This window comes from Populus euphratica, unplaced genomic scaffold (assembly GCF_000495115.2).
Source record: "Populus euphratica unplaced genomic scaffold, PopEup_1.0 scaffold8.1, whole genome shotgun sequence".
NCBI classification, from domain to species: Eukaryota; Viridiplantae; Streptophyta; class Magnoliopsida; order Malpighiales; family Salicaceae; genus Populus; species Populus euphratica.
In genome coordinates, this window is record NW_011499855.1 from 1,569,158 (window position 1) to 1,592,845 (window position 23,688).

At 32.9% G+C, this 23,688-nt stretch overlaps 2 protein-coding genes and 1 pseudogene across 7 annotated transcripts; 1 reads left to right on the plus strand and 2 right to left on the minus strand.

Moving 5' to 3' along the window:
- Positions 1–1,556: 1,556 nt before the first annotated feature.
- LOC105122971 (RING/U-box superfamily protein) lies at positions 1,557–10,449 on the plus strand. Of its 5 annotated transcripts, none has more exons than XR_841779.1 (10): positions 1,558–1,620; positions 2,572–3,612; positions 3,941–4,514; positions 4,612–4,698; positions 6,281–6,511; positions 7,611–7,687; positions 9,103–9,199; positions 9,335–9,433; positions 9,531–9,675; positions 9,817–10,449. XR_841779.1 is itself a non-coding variant. In XM_011022383.1 (9 exons), exons 2-9 carry the CDS (start codon positions 2,582–2,584, stop codon positions 9,594–9,596), a joined length of 2,223 nt encoding a protein of 740 aa, XP_011020685.1. In that variant the 5' UTR covers positions 1,557–1,620; positions 2,572–2,581; the 3' UTR covers positions 9,597–9,810. The 5 variants fall into 5 exon arrangements, 3 of the variants coding, with proteins under 3 accessions (XP_011020685.1, XP_011020686.1, XP_011020684.1); XR_841780.1 differs by having other exon boundaries at positions 9,871–10,449; XM_011022383.1 differs by lacking the exon at positions 9,817–10,449 and having other exon boundaries at positions 1,557–1,620; positions 3,980–4,514; positions 9,531–9,810.
- Positions 10,450–11,313: 864 nt separating this feature from the next.
- On the minus strand, positions 11,314–15,395 carry LOC105122972 (3-ketoacyl-CoA thiolase 2, peroxisomal-like). 2 transcript variants are annotated; one of them, XM_011022386.1, is made up of 14 exons: positions 15,173–15,395; positions 14,822–14,898; positions 14,646–14,730; positions 14,402–14,528; positions 14,216–14,314; positions 14,081–14,148; positions 13,868–13,969; positions 13,670–13,747; positions 13,406–13,538; positions 13,235–13,331; positions 12,485–12,608; positions 12,289–12,397; positions 11,785–11,868; positions 11,314–11,704 (listed from the first exon to the last, which is right to left on the minus strand). In XM_011022386.1, exons 1-14 carry the CDS (start codon positions 15,260–15,262, stop codon positions 11,601–11,603), a joined length of 1,377 nt encoding a protein of 458 aa, XP_011020688.1. In that variant the 5' UTR covers positions 15,263–15,395; the 3' UTR covers positions 11,314–11,600. The 2 variants fall into 2 exon arrangements, with proteins under 2 accessions (XP_011020688.1, XP_011020687.1); XM_011022385.1 differs by having other exon boundaries at positions 13,862–13,969.
- A 44-nt stretch (positions 15,396–15,439) lies between these two features.
- On the minus strand, positions 15,440–20,207 carry LOC105123166 (ferredoxin-like; annotated as a pseudogene).
- Between the last annotated feature and the right edge of the window lie 3,481 nt (positions 20,208–23,688).

Here is a 23,688-nt window from a genome sequence, read left to right on the forward strand (position 1 = left end):
AAGCAAATATTTAAGACAAAAAAGCAGGACAAATATCAAACATTCAAGGGGCAACAGGGCTCCTCCTTCCCAGATTCTCCCCTGGTTGCTGTTAAAAAAAAGAGAGAGCAAGGGTTGATTCTCAATGCTTTCGGGGATGGGGTAACAGGGAGGGGATTTTTTTTTGCCGGGGAAGATTGATTAACATAGTTTGGGGATTTTCAAGTGCCTCTCTCTCTGCATTTGATGGTGTTTGTTTGGGTAGAATAAACTGCCGAATGTGAGTGATAAAGAAGAAAATTATCATGGAAAAATTGTTGTGTTATGGAAATATTATACAATAATTTTTACAGATCTACGAAGAAGATAAAAACATAAAGGAAATAAAAAAAATACCTGAAATTAATTGTTCAAGTGAAATGCTTCAATTGTCCACAGAAGAAATGTTTTTGAAATGCTTCAAGAAAAAGAGAGACAAATCGTTAATTTGTAAAAGTAGATAATGAAAAAAAAAAAAAATTTTTTTCTTTTTTTAAAAAGAAGAAAACCACTTTCCTTTCATAAAGCATTTTTTTTATGTTGACCGGAATTAAGTTTTCATTGATTACTTTTTCATGTTGTTACTAAACATGGGAAAGTAAGGAAAATGAATTCCAGGAATTCATTTAGTTTTCTTTATAGGGGTCCACCAGGACTTATGGTTTTGAAATTGGGTTGTCCTGGGAGTTTAATTATAATTTAGTACATAACTGTTTTCATATTAAAAATCTATGGAATAGGTTTAAAATTTTTTAATTTTTAATTTTATTTTAAAATAATAATTTTTTAGCATTTTTTTTAATTTAATAGTATTAAAAATAATTTTTAAAAAATAAAAAAATATTTTTTAAAATATTTTAAAATAAAACATATTTTCAAAAACAACCACAATAATATTTTCATACACATACATGTAATTAAAACTAATTAATCAATTTTAATATTAACATTATTCAAATAATTTCTTGACTCACGTTAAACATTCAAAAAATATCAGTTTTCAAGTTTGATTAAGAATTGCATCATGAATTGATTTGTGTGTTCATGGATCACCACAAAATTATGTTCTAAAACAATTAAAGTATTTTTTTGGTAAAACAAAAATTAATTAAAAATAAAATCAGACTCGAGCAAGATTCTAGAATGGTGGGTCATTTAATTGATTAAGTAACTTGAGCCGAGTTTGCAAGACTGATCTCACATTGTTTTTTTTTTTTTTCAAAATCTAATAATTGAGAAAAAATAGAAATTAAAGATTTCCAAGTGATAAAGAATTTCAAAATTTTGAGGGATGCACGATATAAGTCTTAAGACCACGAGGACTATTACTAGTTTCACTAACTACAAGGACAAAGTTGGTGTCGTGGTGGTGGAAACTGGAAAATTTAGGTGAATCTGCTGAGCTTGGGCTTGGTCTTGGTCCTGGTCAGGTTAAGCTTTCAATTTGTTTTGGACCTAACCTAAACCCGGCCCATTATACCGCTGACAGCAGCCTAAACCTGAATACAGAGAGAGAGAGAGAGAGAGAAGGATCAGATAAGCGCATGGAAATTATTTTGTTGGTGTAATTTTCGATTCTTAGTTTTTTAATAGCATCATCAGGTAATTAATAAATTAATCAATTGTTTTGATTGATCGTTTAATGCAAGTCTTATTTTCCCTTTTGGTTTAAAGTTTCGATTATTATTATTTTTAAATATTTGCAAGAATAGTAATTCACGTCTTCAATTAATCGCTCATTATGTGTTGTCTGATTTCGATTCTTTGAGTTTTTTTCTTTTGATGAAAAAATTCGTCTCTTTTTGAAGAATTATATATATATATATATATATATTAAATTAACCTTATTTTTCTTTCTTTCTGTATTGATGATTTATTTTTCTTATATTGGAAATTATATTGGAAATTTTTGTATGTAATTTTTCAATTGAATTAGTTCTTTATGTAGTTTTGATTATAAATATTTTTTTTTGTTAATTTATACATGGGTTTTGGTGTCAATAATTTTAGCTGGGTATTTGTTATTTAGTGAATTGAATATGAAAGTTTGAATCTTTTATCATTTATAGCTATAGTTTCTTTCAGGTCATTCTTTTCTACTTTGAGTCATTTCCTTGTTTACTGCTATATTATACTTTTTATGCTTTGATGATTGCATCTCATTATGTGCTAATTCAGGAATTCTAAATTCTAAACCCTAAAATATAAAAGCTCATGTAAAGGAGTTCCCTTTGTGGTAGTGTTGAAGTTTGGCATCACGTATGTTTGGCAATTCTACCTGTAACCTGCTAGCTTATGTTTTGCTTCTGCTGGATGCTGCAGCTAATCATTCATTAGTTTACCTCCTACATGTCAGGATATTTTATGCCTTCTGTGACTTTCTAGTCATTTAATTGTTGAATTTCTTTTTTTTAGGTATTTTGAAGTGCATTTGTCTATGTTCTTTTGTTGCCTCAGTATTTGGGTGATGACAAAGTTGATTGTTACTGGAAATTGCTCTTTGATATTGACAGACTGGATTGGTTGCATTTTTTTTTTTGTGGTCTCTTTTAGGTGATAGAGTATGGAAGATATGAATTCTGATCAGGTATTTGAAATACCTGACACTCCCGAGAGAGCAGCTGCACGGAGTATAAATGGTGCACAATTCAGAAAAGAAAGTATTTCGTCAATTCCTGGTCGTCTAAGAAAGTCTGGCTTTGTGGATGAAAAGAGTTTTAATCCGCCACGGACAAGCAGGGGTAGGATTCTTAGTGAAAATGGGCTCAATAGAAGACTTCATTTGCATCCTCAAAAGAGTCCCATTAATGTTGATGAATATGATTCTCCAAGTAATTCTGCTTTGGATTCCCATCCCCACCAGAATGTGCCTTTATTTAGAAGGCCAGCAATAGTTAATAACTCCAGGCCTGAGAATAGGCATTCTAAAGGAGTACAGTATGTGGAAAAATCAAAAGCTGGCCGTGCTGCAAATTCCTCTAAAAAACCATTTTGCATGGAAGGTGATGATATTTTTGATTTAACTGAGATGAGTGAGCCTGACAGATTACTCGACATTGTTTTTCCTCACAGTGCATCAAAAGATCTCCAAGCTAAAGAGACAAGAGAAGGTCAATTATCATCTAATGGTGGCTCTTCTGTACAGCTGGCTCCTCTTCCTTCAGGAATATCTGGCAGCACCTCTAAGGGAAAGGAAAAAATAGATGTGAATACATGTAATGGTTCTGGTTCAGCTTCAAATAATGTGAAAGAGATTGATCGTGCTAGTGGTCATCAACACAAAATCGAAAAGCAGCTTCCTGCTTGTCATCTATCTGTTACCTCACCAAGAGTTGGTGGGAAAAAGAGATTAGTGCGAAATGGATGTATTTCTCCACATAATATAGCCACTAGAGCCCAAAAATTAGCTGAAAGTTCCCAGGATGGCTCCCCAGGTGACAAAAGAAATCATGCCAGGAACAAGTTGTCTGATGGTCCACCTAACACAGACCTCAGGGAAATAGTTGCTGAAGGCAATGATTGTTATAGAGCTAAAGGAAAAAAGGCAATAGTCCATCCTTCTGCATCAAAGGAGCATGATGCCTACATGACCAGGTAATTTCATCTATCTTGCACACATTTCTGGTTGGATCGCCTTCATTCCCACTTCATGCAAAAATGCTGAAGGATAGGATTTTCCCTAAACTCTCCCTCCCAGGATTTGATGGAATCATAATTGAGCTCTACCTTCACATAAGTGCTGGAGAGTTATCTGCTGGTTGAGTTTCTATTTTCGGTTTCGTTTCCATTTTTCTGTTCAAACTCGTCAGTTTAATCCTTCCATCTCCTTGTATAATTAATAAGTTGGACAATGATTCCTCTCCTGTTAGTTTCTTATGGGTACTCTATCTCTCATGCATGACAGCATATTATGTGTATGCAGAAGTTCTGCAACTAATAATGAAGCATCCCGTGAATCCAGGGATGGCCATAGAGATGCATTATTTGGTGGCTGGAGAAGTACACACAAAAGATCGAAGACACAAGATCAGCCACTGGCTTATATGGAACAGGGTATTTTGGGAAGAGATGATCATGCTAGATGCTCTACAAATGAACAACATGATGATAGATTAGTGGAAGGAGATAGTAGCAGTGGTGGAAAACTACATCATGTTGGGAATCTAGTTGCTACGCATGGATTAACTTCAAGAAATCCTGGTGAATGCTCTACAATGGTTCCTGATGACACTGAAGTTTTGTTTCTTGGTTCATCTCGGGGATCATCTAGCTCAAGGTCATCTGGAGTCCATGATCATCAACATGATGGCAATCTAGAACCAATTTATGAAATTGATGAGTTGACTGAAGTGAGAAACAATGATCCTCAATTAATAGGTTCCAGAAGTAATGAGGACTCAGATGTTATGGCAAGGCAAATGGAAGCTGATGAGATGTTGGCTCGGGAACTGCAAGAACGATTATATCATGAGGAACCAATATTTGGAGGTGGCGAGGTTTGTTCTCTTCAATTGTATTCCCACTCTCCCTTCTTGACGTCACCTAATTAGTTAGAGACTCTATTTGTCAGCTTTTCATGTTTATTGACAACAGATTGATGAAAATATAGCATGGGTCCTGCAGCAGGAGGAAGATGCACTCCCTGCTACTTCTGGTCACAATCATCCTGTTCCACATCTTGTAAGTGCGCTGCTTTAATTTCAGTGGGTTGCTGAGCATGAAAGCTCTAGTAAATGCTCATCAATGATGGTATCTACGATTTGTTTTTGATAACAATGATAGCATCTCATAATTATCTATGACAATTATCTGCATGTCACTCAGAGTTTATTTTTCAAGAGAATAAGAAACGCTATTGATGGGGTATTCTTGTTCAAACAAATTTAGGGACCTAGGACCAGTTTTATTTTTAAAATCTCAAGGAATAGTTCTGCAGCTTCCATTTTAATTCCTCCATTATGTTATTTTTAGTTTCGTTTGTGAGTGGCTGGGTTGGGAAAGTGTGATATTTCTTTTATTAATATCTTTCATGTTTGTGATGGTGGGAGTCCCTAGATTTTATTTTTGGTGTTCTTATAACTATTCAGAGTCTCTCTCACTCACACATGCACACATGATGTTTTCATCGACTTGAAAAAAGAAACAAGATGTTTTAATGATCATATTTCTGATCCAAAGGAAATAAATAGAAGGCAAATTGAGATTATATTTTCCTTGGAGTTGTATAATTAGGCGGGTTTTGAACTTAAATGACTTCTCATAATGTCAATATTGAACTTACTCTGACTTGCTAATTCTTCCCTCATTTTATTACAAAATCACTAGAAATCTATGAGACAGTCTACTACAAGGATAGAAGTCATGGCAATCTCTTGGGCCTTGATTCCAATGAAGTTATTTTTGTGATCTACCTCACTACAAGAGAGTGGAGTATAGCCAAAATGCAGAAACATAGTGTATGAGCGTACATGCATGTATCATGTTACCTCTATTCTTCTGCTTGGGGCTCTATTCTATTATTAAAAACCGGTACATGCATTTGCACATATAGGTTTTAACTTTTACTTCACTGTTAGTTGGGTAAAATTGAACTTCAAAGTTCAATCCCTTGGCGTGCAGAATCAGAAGATGATTAGCAAACTTAGGCAACCATGAAAGTTGGACTGGAATGATCAAGAAGTTCAAGCTTGTATTTGGCTGAAAAAGAAATGCTTAATATGTAAGGATTCTAGCTTATATTTTAGGGTAGTGGGGAATTGCAATTAAACAAGAAGAAGAAAATGCTGATTCTCTGTTAACTATAACAATGGTTCTGCCTGCTCTTATCCTGATGGTCTGACTACTGGGTTGGATGGTTCAAGGCACACATCTTTCTCCCTTCAATTATGATCTTAAAATCAACTATGTTCTCTCTATTTAAGGTGGAATGCCTTAAACAGCCTGAACCTTGGAGGAGTGAGTGTTACTATGTAGTAAACTGATGAAGGCCTGAGTTGGGTTATATTGTCTTAATAAATAGCATTAAAGTTTGCTAACTTCAACATGTTTTAAATCAAACAGTCCTCATGCAATTTGAAGCATATGCCACCCCCTGAATGTTCTACTGCACATACTTATATCCACTAGTGTTTGCTTAATGTTGTTAATTAGGTGGTTGTGATGCTTTCCTTTGACTTCCCTTTTTTTCCAGTTAAGCTGTTTGGTCCTGCTTAGATTTATGCTATAAGTTGTCCATAACTTCATCTGTTTTTCACTTTGTTAGAGAAACTCATTAGTAGCACATCCATCAAGACAGCGCTTGCCTCGGTCCTCTCAGAACCCTTCAAATAGGAGAGGAAACCAGGTTCAAGTTACTACTACCCGAGCATCGGGCTTGAGGAGTCGCTTGTCCAACCGGACTCCTGTAAGAATATCAAGAGAGAGGAACCCCGTTCCTGCAGTATTCCCTGGAGGGTTGAATTTCCAATTTCCTTCGGGAATGGATTTATTGATGGTATGTTTTTCCCTTGTGTTTTGTCCTTCATTTTTTTCATCTTATTATTATCTGCCTTTTCTTCCGCAGTTTTTTACTTTGTACGCCACTACTGGCGGAGCCTCTGTCTGAGGATGGGTTTGAGAGTCATGGCTGCCCCATGATGCCCCTATTGACTTATCTCCCTTTGCTTCAGACACTCCTGCAAAAATCTTCTAGCTCTACCACTGCATGCCACTGGCACCAAGCTTTGATTGATGAGGATTGTGACCAACTATATGTTGTTTAGTCATCTGATTATTCATCTTTATATGAAAGCCTGGAGGTCACCTGCATTTTAAGTTTCAGAAGAAATAACATAGGATAAACATACCTTAATTCAATTTCTCTACCTAGTACCAAAAGCCTTACCAGTCACATTTTTGAGAAAGCGCTAGCATAATCATAAGTCTTCTCAATATGCAATTTAAGCCCCTCTCTCCGCCCAGCATCATTAATCATCTCATCTGTCACCAAGGCTTCATCGTGATCTGATGGCCTTGATGTGAGAGCATGATTGACTGGTGCAGAAGCAAGAGAGCGCTGTTTTATGATTGACTGCAAGGGAAACAATGGTGGGATGCCAGATGATTATTTTAGAGGAGAATGGGTGTTTATTAAAAAGGGTTTGGGAGTAAGAATCAGGATTTTGGGGGCTGAATTGATTGTTTAGTCTGGTGCAATTTAATTTAGTTAATTGGCGGTAAGCAAAGAATCTATCAAAAAGAGAGATTTAGAGAGAATATCATCTGGGCACTTATGGACCGCACAAAATCCTCAAAGCTTCAACCATATTCAATCACCTGCACTGATTCAGGAGTTATTACTGCATTATTTTTGGATGAGAAAGTATCTCGAGTTAATATTTACTCCATGCAGTTCTTTTCTTTTGTCTGTTGTATAATCATATATCTTTCTTGTGGTTGTATGAGAAAAAAGTAAGATGACTTTTTTCCTGCATAGCAAATTACATCTGGTTTTCTGTTCATGTAACTTCGTGATTTGTAATTATTGTCATTGAGAAATCTTATCCTGTGAATGGTTGGCATGTGTAACATTGATTGCTTGCTTCTCAATGCAGAGACTTGATATATTGGAAAATTTAGAGGCTTCAATGACAGCTACTCGCATGCTTCATGTTCAGCGTGATTTTAATGAGTAAGATGTTTTTATGTTTGCCAAGTTGTGTTCTCTGCTCACTGATTTATTATATATGATTGTCTTGAGCATTTGGAAAGATGACTCTATGCCCTGTATTTTATATCTATTCAGCTTAAAAGAGTTAGCTGTTGTTGCTGGCAATAAACCATACCACATATATGCCTATAATTTGGTCGGATGAAAATGGTTTGATAGACTCACTTTTTTGAGCTGAAAAATTTTACCATTGGGAGACATAAGTTGAGCAAGTGTGTTGTTGAGATCTCTTTATGTGTGGTTTCTGTATTCTTGAAAAATCAGACCGTAAAGATATCTGATTTGAATCCTGTCCATCTCTTGAACTTATTGATGTGAGTGAGACTACAGCTATCATGTGATTGAAATTGAAATTGCTTAGTATTTGCCTTTCAACCTGAAACCCAATGACAAATTGAAATTGCTTGTGGTGGCAGCAAATTTCATAGATGCCTTCAAGCAGATAACGTTAGTTGAATAGATTGTCAGTATAAGGGGTGATTCTTTTAAGTAGTCCTTAGTATTGATTTACTTGCTTCATTGCTAAATCTGTGTGAAATTATTAATTTGAGCTTCTCGTGTGTAACAGTCATCACTCATAAGTGTTCTTTTCTTGACTATTATTCGGAATTTCTTTCACGATCAGAACATTTAGAAAAGTAGTTACTTTGTGAAAAATAGTTTGGTGGTTAGGCAGGCTACACTATGTAGTAGTATGAAGCTTGATGATATGTCCAGTTCTGATATGTCTTCGACTCTAATGGTTACTTGGTGTGACTTCAACTGTTGAGATTATTATCCTCTTTTCTCTAACCTTTCTAGGTGGTTTTCACTTTCAAATCGTTGGGTTAATATGGGGAACATCTGACGAAGTTAGGATTTATAGATAACACACTCTACTGATTTGAACTATTTTGTTGAAGTTTCAGTGATGAATTAGGATTCCTGGGTTCAACTGTATCTTTTGTGTGTGGATGGGTTTTAAGTGTTCGATGAAATGCCGCCATTCTATGTTAAACTTTTTATCTACAATGTAAAGAAGCTTTGGAATTCTGTGAACAGGTTGTGCGTGTCAAATTTGGGTTTCAGTCAATAATTTTGTCGTGTTTGAAACTTCAATCCCCTTCAACAGAACAAGTTTTTGAGAGTCAATCCTCTGAAGTGCTGCCCTATTTTTGACATTTTTCTCCTAAATTGTACTATCTGATAGTGATCTAGATCTTTATATCTGCTATTTTATTGTACTCTCTTTATTAATGTTTAATGGTGCGTGCTATTTCTGCATCTCCTTTCCCTTGACTCCTCGGTGACAGCTTTTTGAGTAAAATGTTCATAGTGGGTATAGGTTTAAGATATATATTATGCTTCTTACTTTACTCCTTTTTTTTCTTTGGCAGGAATGATTATGAAATGCTGTTGGCCCTTGATGAGAACAATTCTCAACATGGTGCATCTGCCAATCAAATTAACTGCTTGCCAGAGTCTGTGGTACAGGTATGCTGATCAGCATCCAAGCCCATATCCATGTCATGGATGCTTCAAGTCAAGAAAGCATTTAGCTTGCACCATGTACTGCTTTCTGCATGTTCATTTGCTCACCTTTTTTGTCTTCTACTACGCATCATGCAGACTGATAACTTTGGAGAGACCTGTGCTGTCTGCCTTGAAGCCCCAACTATTGGAGAAAAAATACGTCATCTCCCTTGTTTACACAAATTTCACAAAGATGTATGAATCTCTTTCTTTACAACTTAAGAAGCATTTTGTTGTATGTTTTATAATAAACCACAAGCATTTGATTGCTTTATTCATTCTGTTGGTGCAGTGTATTGATCCTTGGCTCAGCAGAAAAACATCATGCCCGATTTGCAAATCATCTATAACTTCTTGATTTTGCACTATTGAGTTTCGGTGCTTCAATTATGATGATGCCCCATTTTAGGTCGATATGCTATTGACCTTTAGGAAAGGTAATGATTATACATGTCTGTTTTTGCTATTCTAACAGAAATCGGTGCACTTGAATTCTGGAGAAAACCTGTGCGTTCTTTCTTTTATGATGCATTTTATATTGGATCAGAATTTTAATGTAGATGGTATTTTTAATATAGATGGTCATCAGGAGGCTTCCTTCTGTTATTTTGAAATTGATTTGTGGCTACCAGTTGGGCTAGCTTGTAGACTGGGGTTGAACCAAACCAAACCCTTGTGATTTAGGGGTGGAGTCCTTGACCAAAATTTTTGACGAAGTTATCGCAAAGGGAAATGACATCCTGCACTGTTAAGGAGTTAGAAAAGATAACCTGGAGCATCAAGGGACAGACAGATGAAATCCAAAGTTTTCATGTCCTATTCGATTGCTGTGAGGAGTAAGAGCAAATGTGATGCTCATGAACTGCCACGAGATGTATCGTAACATAAAAACTTTTAAGATTCGACCTTCATTCTAACGCGTTTTAGATTCAACCTTCAAGTCCTCGAAGGGCTCGGTTAAGTGATAGGGAAAATGGTTTAACTTGAGGTCATCCGTTCAAGTCTTGCTATTGACTTCTTAGTGAGATTAGTTCAACTTGTGTGGATACCCTAAATTTCAACTTGCTGCAGAGGCTTTTCTGGATTTGTAAATGAAGATGCGCAATGTTCTTTGTCAAGTAGATGAGCAGTGCTTTCATCTGTACACCCATTTCTGTAAAAAAGAATAGGGTTTAAATCTTTTGTGAGTAATTTAGGTTTAGATTTCCTGGGGTAAAAATCTCTAGGGTTTAACGACTCATATCTGTTTGACCCTTTTTTTTTAACGTCTCTTTTAAATGCTGTTAACTCACGGGCTGTTCGGTGTTATTTTAATTTTTGGGTTTTTGTTCCCAGTTTTTTTATATCAAAATTTGAAAAATTCATTTGTTTTGACTCCTGTTTACAAAGATTATATATATATATATATATATAATAGCATTAGGGTTCTCAACGTTATCGTCTCGAGTTCCAGTTCAAGGGTAAGGCTGCAGTCTCTTGAATTGTAGTTAGTGTGTGGGTGGCTTGCCAAAATCTGACCTGAGTAGTTCTGTTTTCGCATTTTTGTATTTCAAAAGTATATTTAAAAAAAATAATTTTTTTATTTTTTTGTTATTTGAAATTATTTTTTATTTTTTTATATTGTTTTAATATGTTAATGTCAAAAATAAAATTTTAAAAATAAAAAATTATTAATATAATGTATTTTAAAAAAAATACTTTAAAAAGCTATCAATTCTACAATACCAAACATGCTTCTCATCGAGGCATGTAAAAACAAGTACTAGGATACTAAAAACAAACCATAAACCATCAGGCGAGCACTTAGAAGCTGGCAGACAGATTAATCCCATTTTCTATCACGGTATCGCCGATAGCTTAATCTGTTTACTGAGTTGCAAATCGATAGAATTTCTTGTCTTACGTGGTTCAGCAATTGTGTCCAGATTGAAAGAATCGAAAGAATCGTCTGAATTATGCACACACGCAGAAGGGCTACATCCTTACCTTGAAATTTTGCATTTTGCCATTGCTCTTATATGGCATATGTATCAGATGAGTAACTTGGGATGGTGTAGTGATCCCAGGCACCAGCGTTTGACACCACTCCCATCATCATTCATCTCTGTGATTAACCCAAGAAACTTCGGAATGTATACTTGAATTCATAAAAAAAAGTAAAGGCTAAGCGAGTATGAGGAGTGGTTCATGGCATGAGAAAATAAAAATAGAAGCCATCTGCCTTTCTAGTTTTGTTTAAGCGACTATAGAACTACCTCGTTACACTTTTATTATGAATAATATAGTGACCCTAAACTGCATTATCAAAGCTTCTGCAATATGCCATTATCGTATATCAATGCTGTACCCGGTGTGTCTATCGTTAATAGTTTGATAAGAGGTTGTTGCTTTCGACTTTCCGACCATTGCAGAGCTCATCACAACCATCCCCCCTTTCAAAAACGGCAGCAGCTCCCATTCCTGTGCCTGCATTTAGTGACAACAGCTGATAATATAAGCATAAGTTCCAGCAACACTACACGCATAGAGATAGAGAGGATGAATACCTATGCACATTGACACCACCCCAAAGCGACAATCCCTACCACGGCGCTTCATCTCATGCAGTAAAGTAGCCACACATCTGGCACCTGTAACAGTTAACAGGCAATTAATTAGTCTCTGATCAAATGATTAACAGTTGATCCACCTCATTTCCGTGTCTAAATTGAAAATCATATATTAATATATAGATGCTCTTATCACAACGATCCATTAACAAAATCAAAACTTTTGATGCTCTATGCAACTCTTAAGCAGATCTACATGCAGCAAGAAACTGTTTCCACCGTGGATACAATGATACTGTGTTCCTGCAAAATTAGAACACCTAACTGGATGTGCATATTCCCTTCTTTCTCCCCAAAACAACATTGACTTCAATCTATTAGCTATTACCAGCCTGCCAGCTTATTAATAGTGCTTTTGAAGAATAGAAAGATGGTTAGAATAACTATCACCAGAAATTAGAGTGGAATTCATTTTAACTTCAATTATCCACAAGAAAGTACCTGTTGCACCCAGAGGATGTCCAATGGCCATTGCACCCCCATTGACATTGATCTTCTGTGAATCAAGCTCCAGCTTCTTACGGCAATAAACAAACTGGGAAGCAAATGCCTTGATGAGGAACAACAAAATTTAGTTAGACCCTGAAGCGGTGTTTGATTCTGAAATATAACTGTGAAGTATTCATTTTCTTTTTACCTCATTTATCTCAAAAAGATCAATATCCTCAAGTGCTAGACCAGCAGCCTTCACTGCAGCCGGGATTGCAACAGCTGGGCCTACACCCATGATGGCAGGATCTACACCAACAGCAGTAAATGTCCTGCATGGCCAAAATAATTTTAAATGAAAAATGAGGAGGAGAATCCATTACTTATTCTCATCATTAATTGTTGGGCATGAAAACTGACAAAGTAGATGGCAAGTGACATCTAAACATTTGTTTCTCCAGTAAAACAATGGGACATGCATTTGCAGAGGGCTATCTTCCTAAACTACATAACAAATATGCTGCAGGGAAATTGCTGGACAAGAAATTATTGGCCCTGAATGAGGTTGTATACCTTGAACCCAAAAGTTCAAGACGCCTTATTTCAGTACTAAAAGTTCTGAACTAAAATAAAACGATCAAAGACTACAAAAGATCACATGCCAACAGGTATGTTGGACAGCATTTCCTCTATAAAATGATTATTGTAGGAAACATGAAGCAAATTCATCCAACAACCACATTCTCTGGTCAGCATGATGATGATAGTGCAACCTCGCCCCTCTCCAGTGAAGAAATGCAATCTGGTAGCTAACCCAACAAATTAGGAATGCTTCTAGACTTGTTGCTTCGATGTGTTAGATTTATAATCTTGTCGCCCACCACATCCATCTGCCGCTACCTTTAGTTTATTGCACTTTATGATAGAGATAAACAATAAGTTTCTAGGACTTACATGCCTGAATACACCAAGAATTGGTAGCCCTTTGTGCATAGCGACACTTCTTTTCATGAGCAACACAGCCCCAGCACCATCACTGACTTGGCTAGAATTCCCTGAAGAAGAACTACCACATGATCAAGTGGATCGAAACAAACTGAAAAAAAAAGAAAGTGCACAGGATGCATACCAGCAGTGGTGGTCCCATCTTTCTTAAACAAGGGCTTTAATTTTCCCAGTTCTATTAATGTTGTGTTTGGGCGAATTCCATCATCAACAGAGATTACAATCGGCTTCTCATCACCAGTTTTAGGGTCAACGATCTTCAAACAGGAAAATACCAACAAAAATCAGATATTACATATTCAATTCTTAAGACAATAATGACCACAACATGTAAGCACATGAGATAAACAGGATCGATTTTTTTCTCAAACCATTCAACTAAATATACCTTTGTAGGGACAGGGATGATTTCATCCTTGAATCTTCCAGAAGCAGTAGCAGCAGCAGCCTTTCTATGAGAATCAACCTAACAACAACAATTTGGCAATCTTATGAGAATCAACCTATCAACAACAATTTGAGAATAGTAATACAACAAATCATATTGAAGCATACTGCATAGCAAATCAATTGCACTTACTGCAGCCTGATCCTGCTCCTGCCTTGTCACACCGAAACAATGTGCCACATTCTCAGAAGTAACACCCATGGGCAGAAGGCAATCTTGAGCCTTCTGGAAATCCTTTACCTGCCATAATCAACATAACCTTTAGAATCCCATCCAGATCAATAAATAACAAAAAAAAGCTCACCAACAAACCTTCTGAAACTAATTATATAAAGAGAAGTATAAAAATACCTTTGGATTCACATCTCCATCCCATGCCATTGGATTAATTGTCATGGATTCCAACCCAGCTCCAATTCCTATGATGAAATGATAAAAACGATGAAATACTACACTATAAAAAGCATTTCAGGGGATTTCTCTTACCAATTTCATAGAACCCTGCTTTGATAGAAGCAACCACATCAGCAACTGCCTGAAGCCCGGACGAACATTGCCTGTTGACAGTCCTTATTGGCACAGTTTCTGGACCAAATTCAAAACCCGATCAAGTTAGCAATAAAGCAGTAATGCAACCACTGCCCCTCGAAAGATGCAATTCAAGAAACATACCAGGGAAACCAGCATAGAATGCAGCCATCCTGCATTCACTTGCTCTTTGAGATCCTGGAGCCAATACTGAACCCACAACAATATCCCCAACTTCTCTTGGATCCACATTCGTCTTCTCTATCAATGCCTGCACCAACCAATATCCACAATAACAAACACAATTCTTATTATCCAAAATGGAAAAATTATAATCAAAATCAAAATCAAATAATGACCTAAACCAAAACCAAATTCAAAATTAAACCTTCAAAACAGGTGCAAGTAAATCATCAGCATGGGTATCCTTGAAACTACCACCCTTCGATTTGCAAAGAGGAGTTCGATATGCTCTATATAACCAAAAGTACAAATAAATTAAAATGCACAAGAAATCAAGCTCAAATCAGCAAGATCATCTCATTTCAACTACGAACTACTTACGCAACAATCACAACGTCATCTCCAAAAGCCGAAGTCCTTTGATACGCTGTGCTATCTCCAGCTAAACAAGCAGATGCCTGAATTCACAAACAATCAAAATCCAATTATTAAAAACACTCCAGTTTATATCAATAAATTAATTTAGTCATGAAAATCCAACTTTTATTCAAAAAAAAAAAAAACTTAAAGTCAAACACAACAATGTATCTCAACATATTGATAAAAACAATATAAAGCAACATATTTCATAACTTTCAAAATTTCAGATCGATCCTTCAACTTTCATGATCTAAACTAAACCACAAACAATCGAAATATCAGCTAAAATATCGACCAAACGATTAAACTTACAGAAAGAGTAGATTCAAAGTTGTGATGGGAGGGAGAAGAAGGACGGAGGTGGTCGAGAAGGACACGTTGCCTGTCGATTGCTTTCTCCATTTTCCCTTCTTTTTCTGTCTAAAACGAAGATGAAGCTGATGCGTAAGAATCTCCTCTGGTGAATAGACAAAGGGGACCGGCTTTTTATATATATTCTTCTATGTTGGCTCTTGGCAGTTGCAGATACATGTGATAGCAGAAAGGGGGGAATTCGAAGATTTTGGATGAAATAGTATTTTAAATATATACAGAGCCACTGTCCACTGGCACGTGTCTGTCAACTCTTCTGTCTTTTCTTTTCTGTAGCAGGTTAGATTACAGGTAAGTCCATATATTTTCATGATTTTCCACTCCAGTACTTGTAGTTTAAGACTTCTGAATGTTAAGTCTCGAACTTGTGAAACCTTCAGATGTACCCCTTGACTGTTATATGGTTAAGGAAACTAATAGCGTTTGCGCCTTTAAGTCGTTTTCGGGTTTTTTTTATTCTGAATTTTATGAACATGAGGAGTCTGATATCACAGAGGAGATGCATTGACAATTTAAAATTTGATTCGACAACATAATTGTTAGGTTATACGGATATTCTTTTTTTATTTTTTTATTTTGATTGTCTTGCAAATACGGTGATTGTTCACTGTATTTATTATGTTTTTCTTTCCATCTCAAGGATTTATTTATTTTTCTAATAAGTATTTTTAGCTATTAAAATTTTATTCTTATATGTGGTTATTCAACAGAAAACATATACTTGTTAAATTTATGTAGCGTTGCTAAAAATGAGGCAACAACAAAAATATATATATATATATATCATCTAGAATAAAGCTGGATTAATATGTATAATTTATAATTTAGATATAAAATACATTAAAATTATATATATGTCGTGCGTCCTAGATTATGAAGTTGGAATAATTCAATAAATAATGATAAATAAAAATAAAACTAGAAAAATAAAAAAATATATACATTAAAATATTTAATAACACAACACGGGTCATTTACCCATTATATTTAATGAATTTATTTATTAAAATCATTTTTTAGTAAATGTTGAGAACAAATAAAAATTCATTTAATAAAATAAAAGAAAAAAACATCATGCAAAGTTGCATATATTAAAAATATCATAACAAAATAAATATTTTTAATTTTCCAAAACAAATTTAATTTATAATAAATATATATATATATATATGGATGAATTATATTAACCTTATTGAAAATTAAAAACACTTAATATAATTAAAAAAAACAATAATAACAATTTAAAAAAGGACTAAATAAGTCAAGAAAATTGACATGGAAGGAAGGGGTGTTAATTTAAAAAAAAAACTTGGAAAACGGTTTTAAAAAAAGACATGAAAAGGTGCTAATTGACAAAAAAAAAAATCAAGACAATAAAAGTTCAGCTCGTGCATTTATTTATCAGCCTAAATTCCAGTCATAAGTGTGATGGTTGAAGAATTAAATCTATCATTTTTTTAACTTAAAAATTGATTTTCAAGTCATTTCAACCATATAATATCATATAAATCAATCTGTCAACCTAACATACTAAAAAAACAATCTAAACCACGGAATCAAACTAGTTCTAGTTTTTTAGGCTACATTGAAAGTTAAAACAATTATTATAAGATTTTTTCATCACTTAGTAGAACCCATTAACATCAATTTTAACTTGTTTAGTGGTCGTAACTATTATTAATAAAAAGCTTTTTTTTTCTTTATTGGAATTCAGCGACACCTCTATCTCTTTTCATGAAAAAAACTGAAAAAACAAGAAAAATTTTTTTTCTAATAAGCATTTTTAGCTATTAAAATTTTATTCTTATATGTGGTTATTCCACAGAAAACATATACTTGTTAAATTTATATAGCGTTGCTAAAAATGAGACAACAACAAAAATATATATATCATTTAGAATAAAGCTGGGTTAACATGTAAAATTTATAATTTAAATATAAAATACATTAAAATTATATATATGTCGTGCGTCCTAGATTATGAAGTTGGAATAATTCAATAAATAATGATAAATAAAAATAAAATTAGAAAAATAAAAAAATATATACATTAAAATATTTAATAACACAACACGGGTCATTTACCCATTATATTTAATGAATTTATTTATTAAAATCATTTTTTAGTAAATGTTGAGAACAAATAAAAATTCATTTAATAAAATAAAAGAAAAAAACATCATGCAAAGTTGCATATATTAAAAATATCATAACAAAATAAATATTTTTAATTTTCCAAAACAAATTTAATTTATAATAAATATATATATATATATATGGATGAATTATATTAACCTTATTAAAAATTAAAAACACTTAATATAATTAAAAAAACAATAATAACAATTTAAAAAAGGACTAAATAAGTCAAGAAAATTGACATGGAAGGAAGGGGTGTTAATTTAAAAAAAAAACTTGGAAAACGGTTTTAAAAAAAGACATGAAAAGGTGCTAATTGACAAAAAAAAAAATCAAGACAATAAAAGTTCAGCTCGTGCGTTTAGGCCTATTATTATTTTTACTTTTTAAAAAATATGACAACTTGTCAACCACCTTATTTTCTTGGAAAAAATAGTTAAGTAACGAGTTATTTATCAGCCTAAATTTCAGCCATAAGTGTGATGACTGGAGAATTAAATCTATCATTTTTTTAACCTAAAAATTGATTTTCAAGTCATTTCAACCATATAATATTATATAAACACCCTTAGAATACCTGTAAATCAATCTATCAACCTAACGTACTAAAAAAAAGTCTAAACCACAGAATCAAATTAGAAAAATACTTTGTTATTGACTTAGTTCTAGTTTTTTAGGCTACATTGAAAGTTAACACAATTATTATAAGATTTTTTCATCACTTAGTAGAACCCATTAACATCAATTTTAATTTGTTTAGTGGTCATAACTATCATCAATAAAAAGTTTTTTTTTTTATTGGAATTCAGCGACACCTCTCTCTCTTTCCATGAAAAAAACTGAAAAAACAAGAAAAATTAACTTTGATATCAAAATGTATCTTGCCAAGATTAAAGAGACAGTTCATCTTCAACAAAAAAAGATAAGGAATGAAAATGTACTTTCTAAACATTTCTAAACAATTTGCAATGTCGCCATTTATGTTATCCATGATTTTCACTTTGATTTTTTATTTTAGAATTCAACCCTCCCCATGAAAATGTACAAGTGAGTGCTAATTTTTGCTTAAAATAGTTTAATTATGTAAAATAAAAGTTTAATGATTAAATTAAAAATTAAAAAAAAACATTGCTTCAATCCACATAATATATTGAAAAAAAAGAAGAAAGAAAGAACCCTTTTAGTTCATATTAATATTTATTCCAGGAAATCATATCGTGCTTTATTGAGAGGCATGGTATATGCAATTCAGAATTTCGTTGTCTTTGTCTTCCTTTTTTTTTTGGTTGTTGCCTCCACAAAATTGTGCAACGTTGGTGTAAAGAGCACATCCAAAACTCTGCCCTTCTACTAGGTCCCTAGAGCATAATGTCCATAAATCTAAATTAAAGGTCATGTTTAGAATCTTTCTGTTACTGCAATAAAGGAATCCAAAATAAAGGGCACAGACTTTCGACTTCAACTCAACAGAGATCCCTGGAGCTTCTGGCTGTCTAAGTTGTCCTGATTTTACGAGTACAGCACGACTTGTGCAACAACCTCCAAGCACATAGCATTTTATCTCGAACAATTTTAACCAGAAAATAGCAAGAGCCGCAGGCTGCAGGGTAAATAAACAGGCAACCCTGTTTCTAGAAAAAATCATAAAAAAATTATCACCAAATGGCCTATCAGAGAGTGTAAAGTAAGTTTTTATATTGATTTGCTAGGGTTTAACACACATGCAAGAGAACTAATAAAACTAGCACTTTCTTTTGTATAAACTTAAGTTCTAGGTTTAATTGACACTGAAAACGCCAGACTGCAGTGAGCTATAAGTTACTTAATACACCAAAACAAAGCTAAGAAAGAATTGATAAATAAGCAAACAAGCAGAGAGCGAAAGGGCAATTATTCGTTGGGGAAGATGATTACTGGATAGAACGTATGAATGCGCTTCTTTCCTTTTCTTTTCTCCCTCCCCACTCGATTTCATAATAAGCTAAAATTAAAGACCGTACCAAGGGAGACAGTACATCATATCTGACCAGAAAAACTTTAAATGCTCACATCTTGTTTGACCATGAGTCTTTCAAATCGTTCCATGGCAAACTCGTAACGATAAAATTTAAAACTTCATTAATCCTCTGGATTGAACCTTAGGACACACATTTATGCCAAATGGAAACAGGACCAAAGGTGACAATAATTGGCCTCACTGCTATACGATGAAGCTTATTTGCCAGGAAGAAGAAGATACAAGGTACAGGTCCTCAAGTTTCAGAGCCTTTATTGGCTGATCACCGTAAATGAATGCAGAAGCAGCTCATTAAAAAACAAAAACACTTGAAGCAGCATGCAGTCACATGAAAACATTTCCAGATAATAGGCAGGCACAGTTTAATTGTTATATTATTGGACCATAGCCATCTGGTTTTAGTGAAGTAATAACACTGTCCTCTAAAATCCACTTTCTTTTATGTATACACGGTGTGGGTGTGACGAAAACATCAAAAAGTCGAGCAATTCTATACAATAGTGTGATATCAGAGAACAATATTACCGTGCCTGCAAGCAAATGGAAGCGTGATGTTCTGTGATTCCACTTTGTGCGATATATACTGGTTCTGCAATCTGCATTCCCACCCAAAGCACAAACAAAATAGCATTTAATCTCCTGATTCTATTACACCAGCAATTCGATTCACTTGCAAGCTATCTATATTAGGAGTATTTTTTTTTTCCAGGAAACAAACAGAGTCTACATTCCGTACCTCTGGAACAAGGAACTCGTGAACCACTCCTCGTTGCGATCATGAACAGTGACTTTATGAGGTGGAATCGACAGAGTTGCCCGTTCGATCGTTCACTCCTGCTGAAGTTTGTAGCTCCGATGTCGTTTTAACACAGCGGCATTTAAGAGAACTGGAGTTTGGAGATGTAATTTGCCGGTAAAATGAGGTGAAGGAGTGGAAAGAAATGCTTAGGTCCACGGATTCCTTTACTTCGCCTCTCCTCTCCTCTTCCTCCTATTTGCGTTTATGTGAAGAAAGGTCCGTGGAGAGGCGGCCACTTGGGACTTCCCTTTGTTGGGAATCATTGCGCCATACCACTTTTTTACTTGCACTTGTTTCGTACTTTGTTTTTTTTTAAATAAAAAAAAAATACCAGGACTTCCTATCTTTTAAACGCTAATCAACCCTATTTTAAAACTTTTTTTTTTCATTCAATAATTTATACTTATTAATAAAATAAATTTAAAATATTATAGATTATTTTTTTAATATCTAGAATGTCTTTCTAATTTCTCTATCTTCTTTTTCTACTGTATCATTTTTTTTAACTAAGATCACAACTGGAATTATGACTGAATCATGTCTTTTTATAAAAAATAATATTTTATTTTAAATTTTTTTTGACATATTGATATTAAAAATAAAAAAAATATTATTTTAATATATTTTTAAATAAAAAACATCTTAAAAATTATCTTATACCATACATCAAAATAAGTTTATTCTCTATTCTAGTAACGGATTTTTAAAGTGTAGACATTTTTTTAAAATAAAAAACATGTGAAATCGAAAATTTAGATAAGGGATGTTAGGTTGTGGTTGGCATAGAGCATGGAGATACAAAATATGTCAAGTTTAGGTCACCATGCTAGTTTAGTACAACATTACGAAACGTTGAAACTGAGAATTTACTACATGGATGTACTAATTTATTTTTATATTTTAAAAGTATTTAAAAATAAATAAATGTTATTTTATTTTATTTTTTAATGATTTTAAATTATTTTAATGTATTATTATTGAAAATATTTTAAAAAAAATAAAAAAATATTATTTTAATATATTTTTAAATAAAAAACATTTTAAAAAATAACTGTAACCTCAAAATCAAACACGCTTATCAGATATTGTACAGCAGCAGACAAAAAGTTTCAGCAGCCCTCATGCTAATTAGCAAAATGTTCTTGGCGCATAGCATTGATTTCCGCGTATCTTAAATGTTTGAGTTAAGAAGTGAAATGCGGGGCAAACTCCAAAACCACAAAAAATAACTAAAATCTTGTCTATGCTAATCAATGTATTGTTAGCATAGATACCAATAAAAAAAAAAAAAAGATTTCTTGTGTACAGTAGTTGTCCTCTTCGTTTTTTAGAAAAGTTCAGATTTATCTCGCATTTTGGGCTGCTGAACTTTCTACTGCACACAGAATGATGTGTGATGTTTTCCCTAGAATTCGAAGTATTCCCGGGGAAAATATTTATGATGTGGATAATCGACCACTAATACTTGTAAAAAAGTTTTATTTGGTTAATTTAAAAATTTTGATAGTTCAATTAATGAACTTAAAAAAAAATATTACAAAAAAATATTCTTTAAATAAATATACAATAAAAAAATAAAAATTCTGAAACTATTATTTAAAGGGTTGATGATATATATATATATATAGCTCGTAAAGAGATAAAAAATTGAAATTTAATATTGTTTTGAAAGTATTTAAAAGGGAAAATATCCATGACATGTATATTAATGTTAATAAAAAATATCTCTAATATATATTAATATTAATAAAAATATAATGAATTCTTAAAAAACTTTTAAACATTCAGTAAGAGTGAGAAAAAAATAGAATTTAAAATGTAACTATACTTGGAGTAGATAAGTTTTTCCCTTGACTGGACTCAAGTAAGGATAATTTAAACATTCAATAAGAGAGGTTTGTGAGGAGATTGGTAATATTTTATTTTTGTCTGTGTTGCAACTTTACAAAGTTTGTACGTTTTAATCCCGTATTAAGGGATGAGAGAGAGAGAGAGTTGGATTTTTCTATATTATTTTCATAGTTACTTTAGGTTTTTTTTTTTCAAATCAGGAAAATTAGATCGGCTTAGTGATAATTTAAAACTTGTAATTTATTTCCAGAACAATTTTATGATTATCTCTAGTTCTTTTCGTGCTGAAACCGACACCAGGATGGCAAGCTTAATTTTTGCGTTCCCGTTAGGTTCGGATTTTAACAGTTGGAACCTAGAGGCTACTCCCATGGTTCGGGTCGTCATGAGTCAAAGTAGCTAAGCCCATGTAATTAACCCCGCGAACCATCTCTCATCTCTTCTGTAGGGGTTTGCGTCATTGGCGATTCCTTTCAATTTTAATGGTGAGGTGAGTCTGCTGTGTCTATTTTTTTCTTGCGTAGTTGGAACGGTGCTTGCACCATCATTGAGTGGTGGAAATCCAAATTAAAGAAAAAAAAACTAAAACGAAAGGCTGGTTTATTGTGTCCTTAGATATACAAATCATTATTAATATAATTATTATTTTTTTATTTTAAAAAAAATGGTCTTCCTAGAGGTAATTTGATTTTTTTAAGAGATTTATTTGTTATTATTAAATTATTTAAAAATAAATTTTTATTTTTATTTTTTAATCATAATAAAATAACCAAATCATCATTGAAAAAAGTTTTTAAGACTACCATCAGAGTATTTTTTAGACTTTTCACCTTTTATACCATAATAAAATTACTTAGTTATTCTTAAAAGCATAAATTTTTTTTAATTTTTTTTTAAGCTTGTTAAAAACTAATTTAATTTAATAGCCTGAGTTATTAGATGAAATCTTAAAATATAATTTATATTATTTTTTAATAAATGCATACTATTATTTTTTATATATTTATTAAGATATATGATGATTAATTAATTTGATATAATATAATGATAAAGTTTTTTTATTTTAAATATTTTATTATGTGTAGAAAAAAAATAACAACTATCACAATTATTTTTATACAATACTTAGTTTTTGATCCAGCCCTCAATAAAAGCACAGGCACGGTACCTGGTATAACATAAAGCCGGGCAAGTAAATTAATCAATCTATTCAAAAAACTTGTAGAAATTGATTCGAAATTAATTTAGCTGAATGATTTTCTAAGGATTTTTGAATATTTTATATTAAAATATTTTATGAAAAAAACCTGATTTGGTTTCAAAAATCAAAATAAATACAAAATTAAACAAATTAAAAAAAATAAGCTAAAGGTTTATTAAATCAAAACTTGTCAAAAATAGCCTAACTAAAAAGCATGTGAATTAAACTGGACTTATTTGATTTTAGAAAATGTAAAAACAAACTAAATCGAATCGATAAGTTCATGTCAGTTATTTTGTTTGATTCAATTCAATGGGAGTATGTTTTAGACTTTTCACCTTTTATACCACAATAAAATTACTTAGTTATTCTTAAAAACTAATTTAATTTAATAATCTGAGTTATTAAATAAAATCTTAAGATATAATTTATATTATTTTTTAATAAAT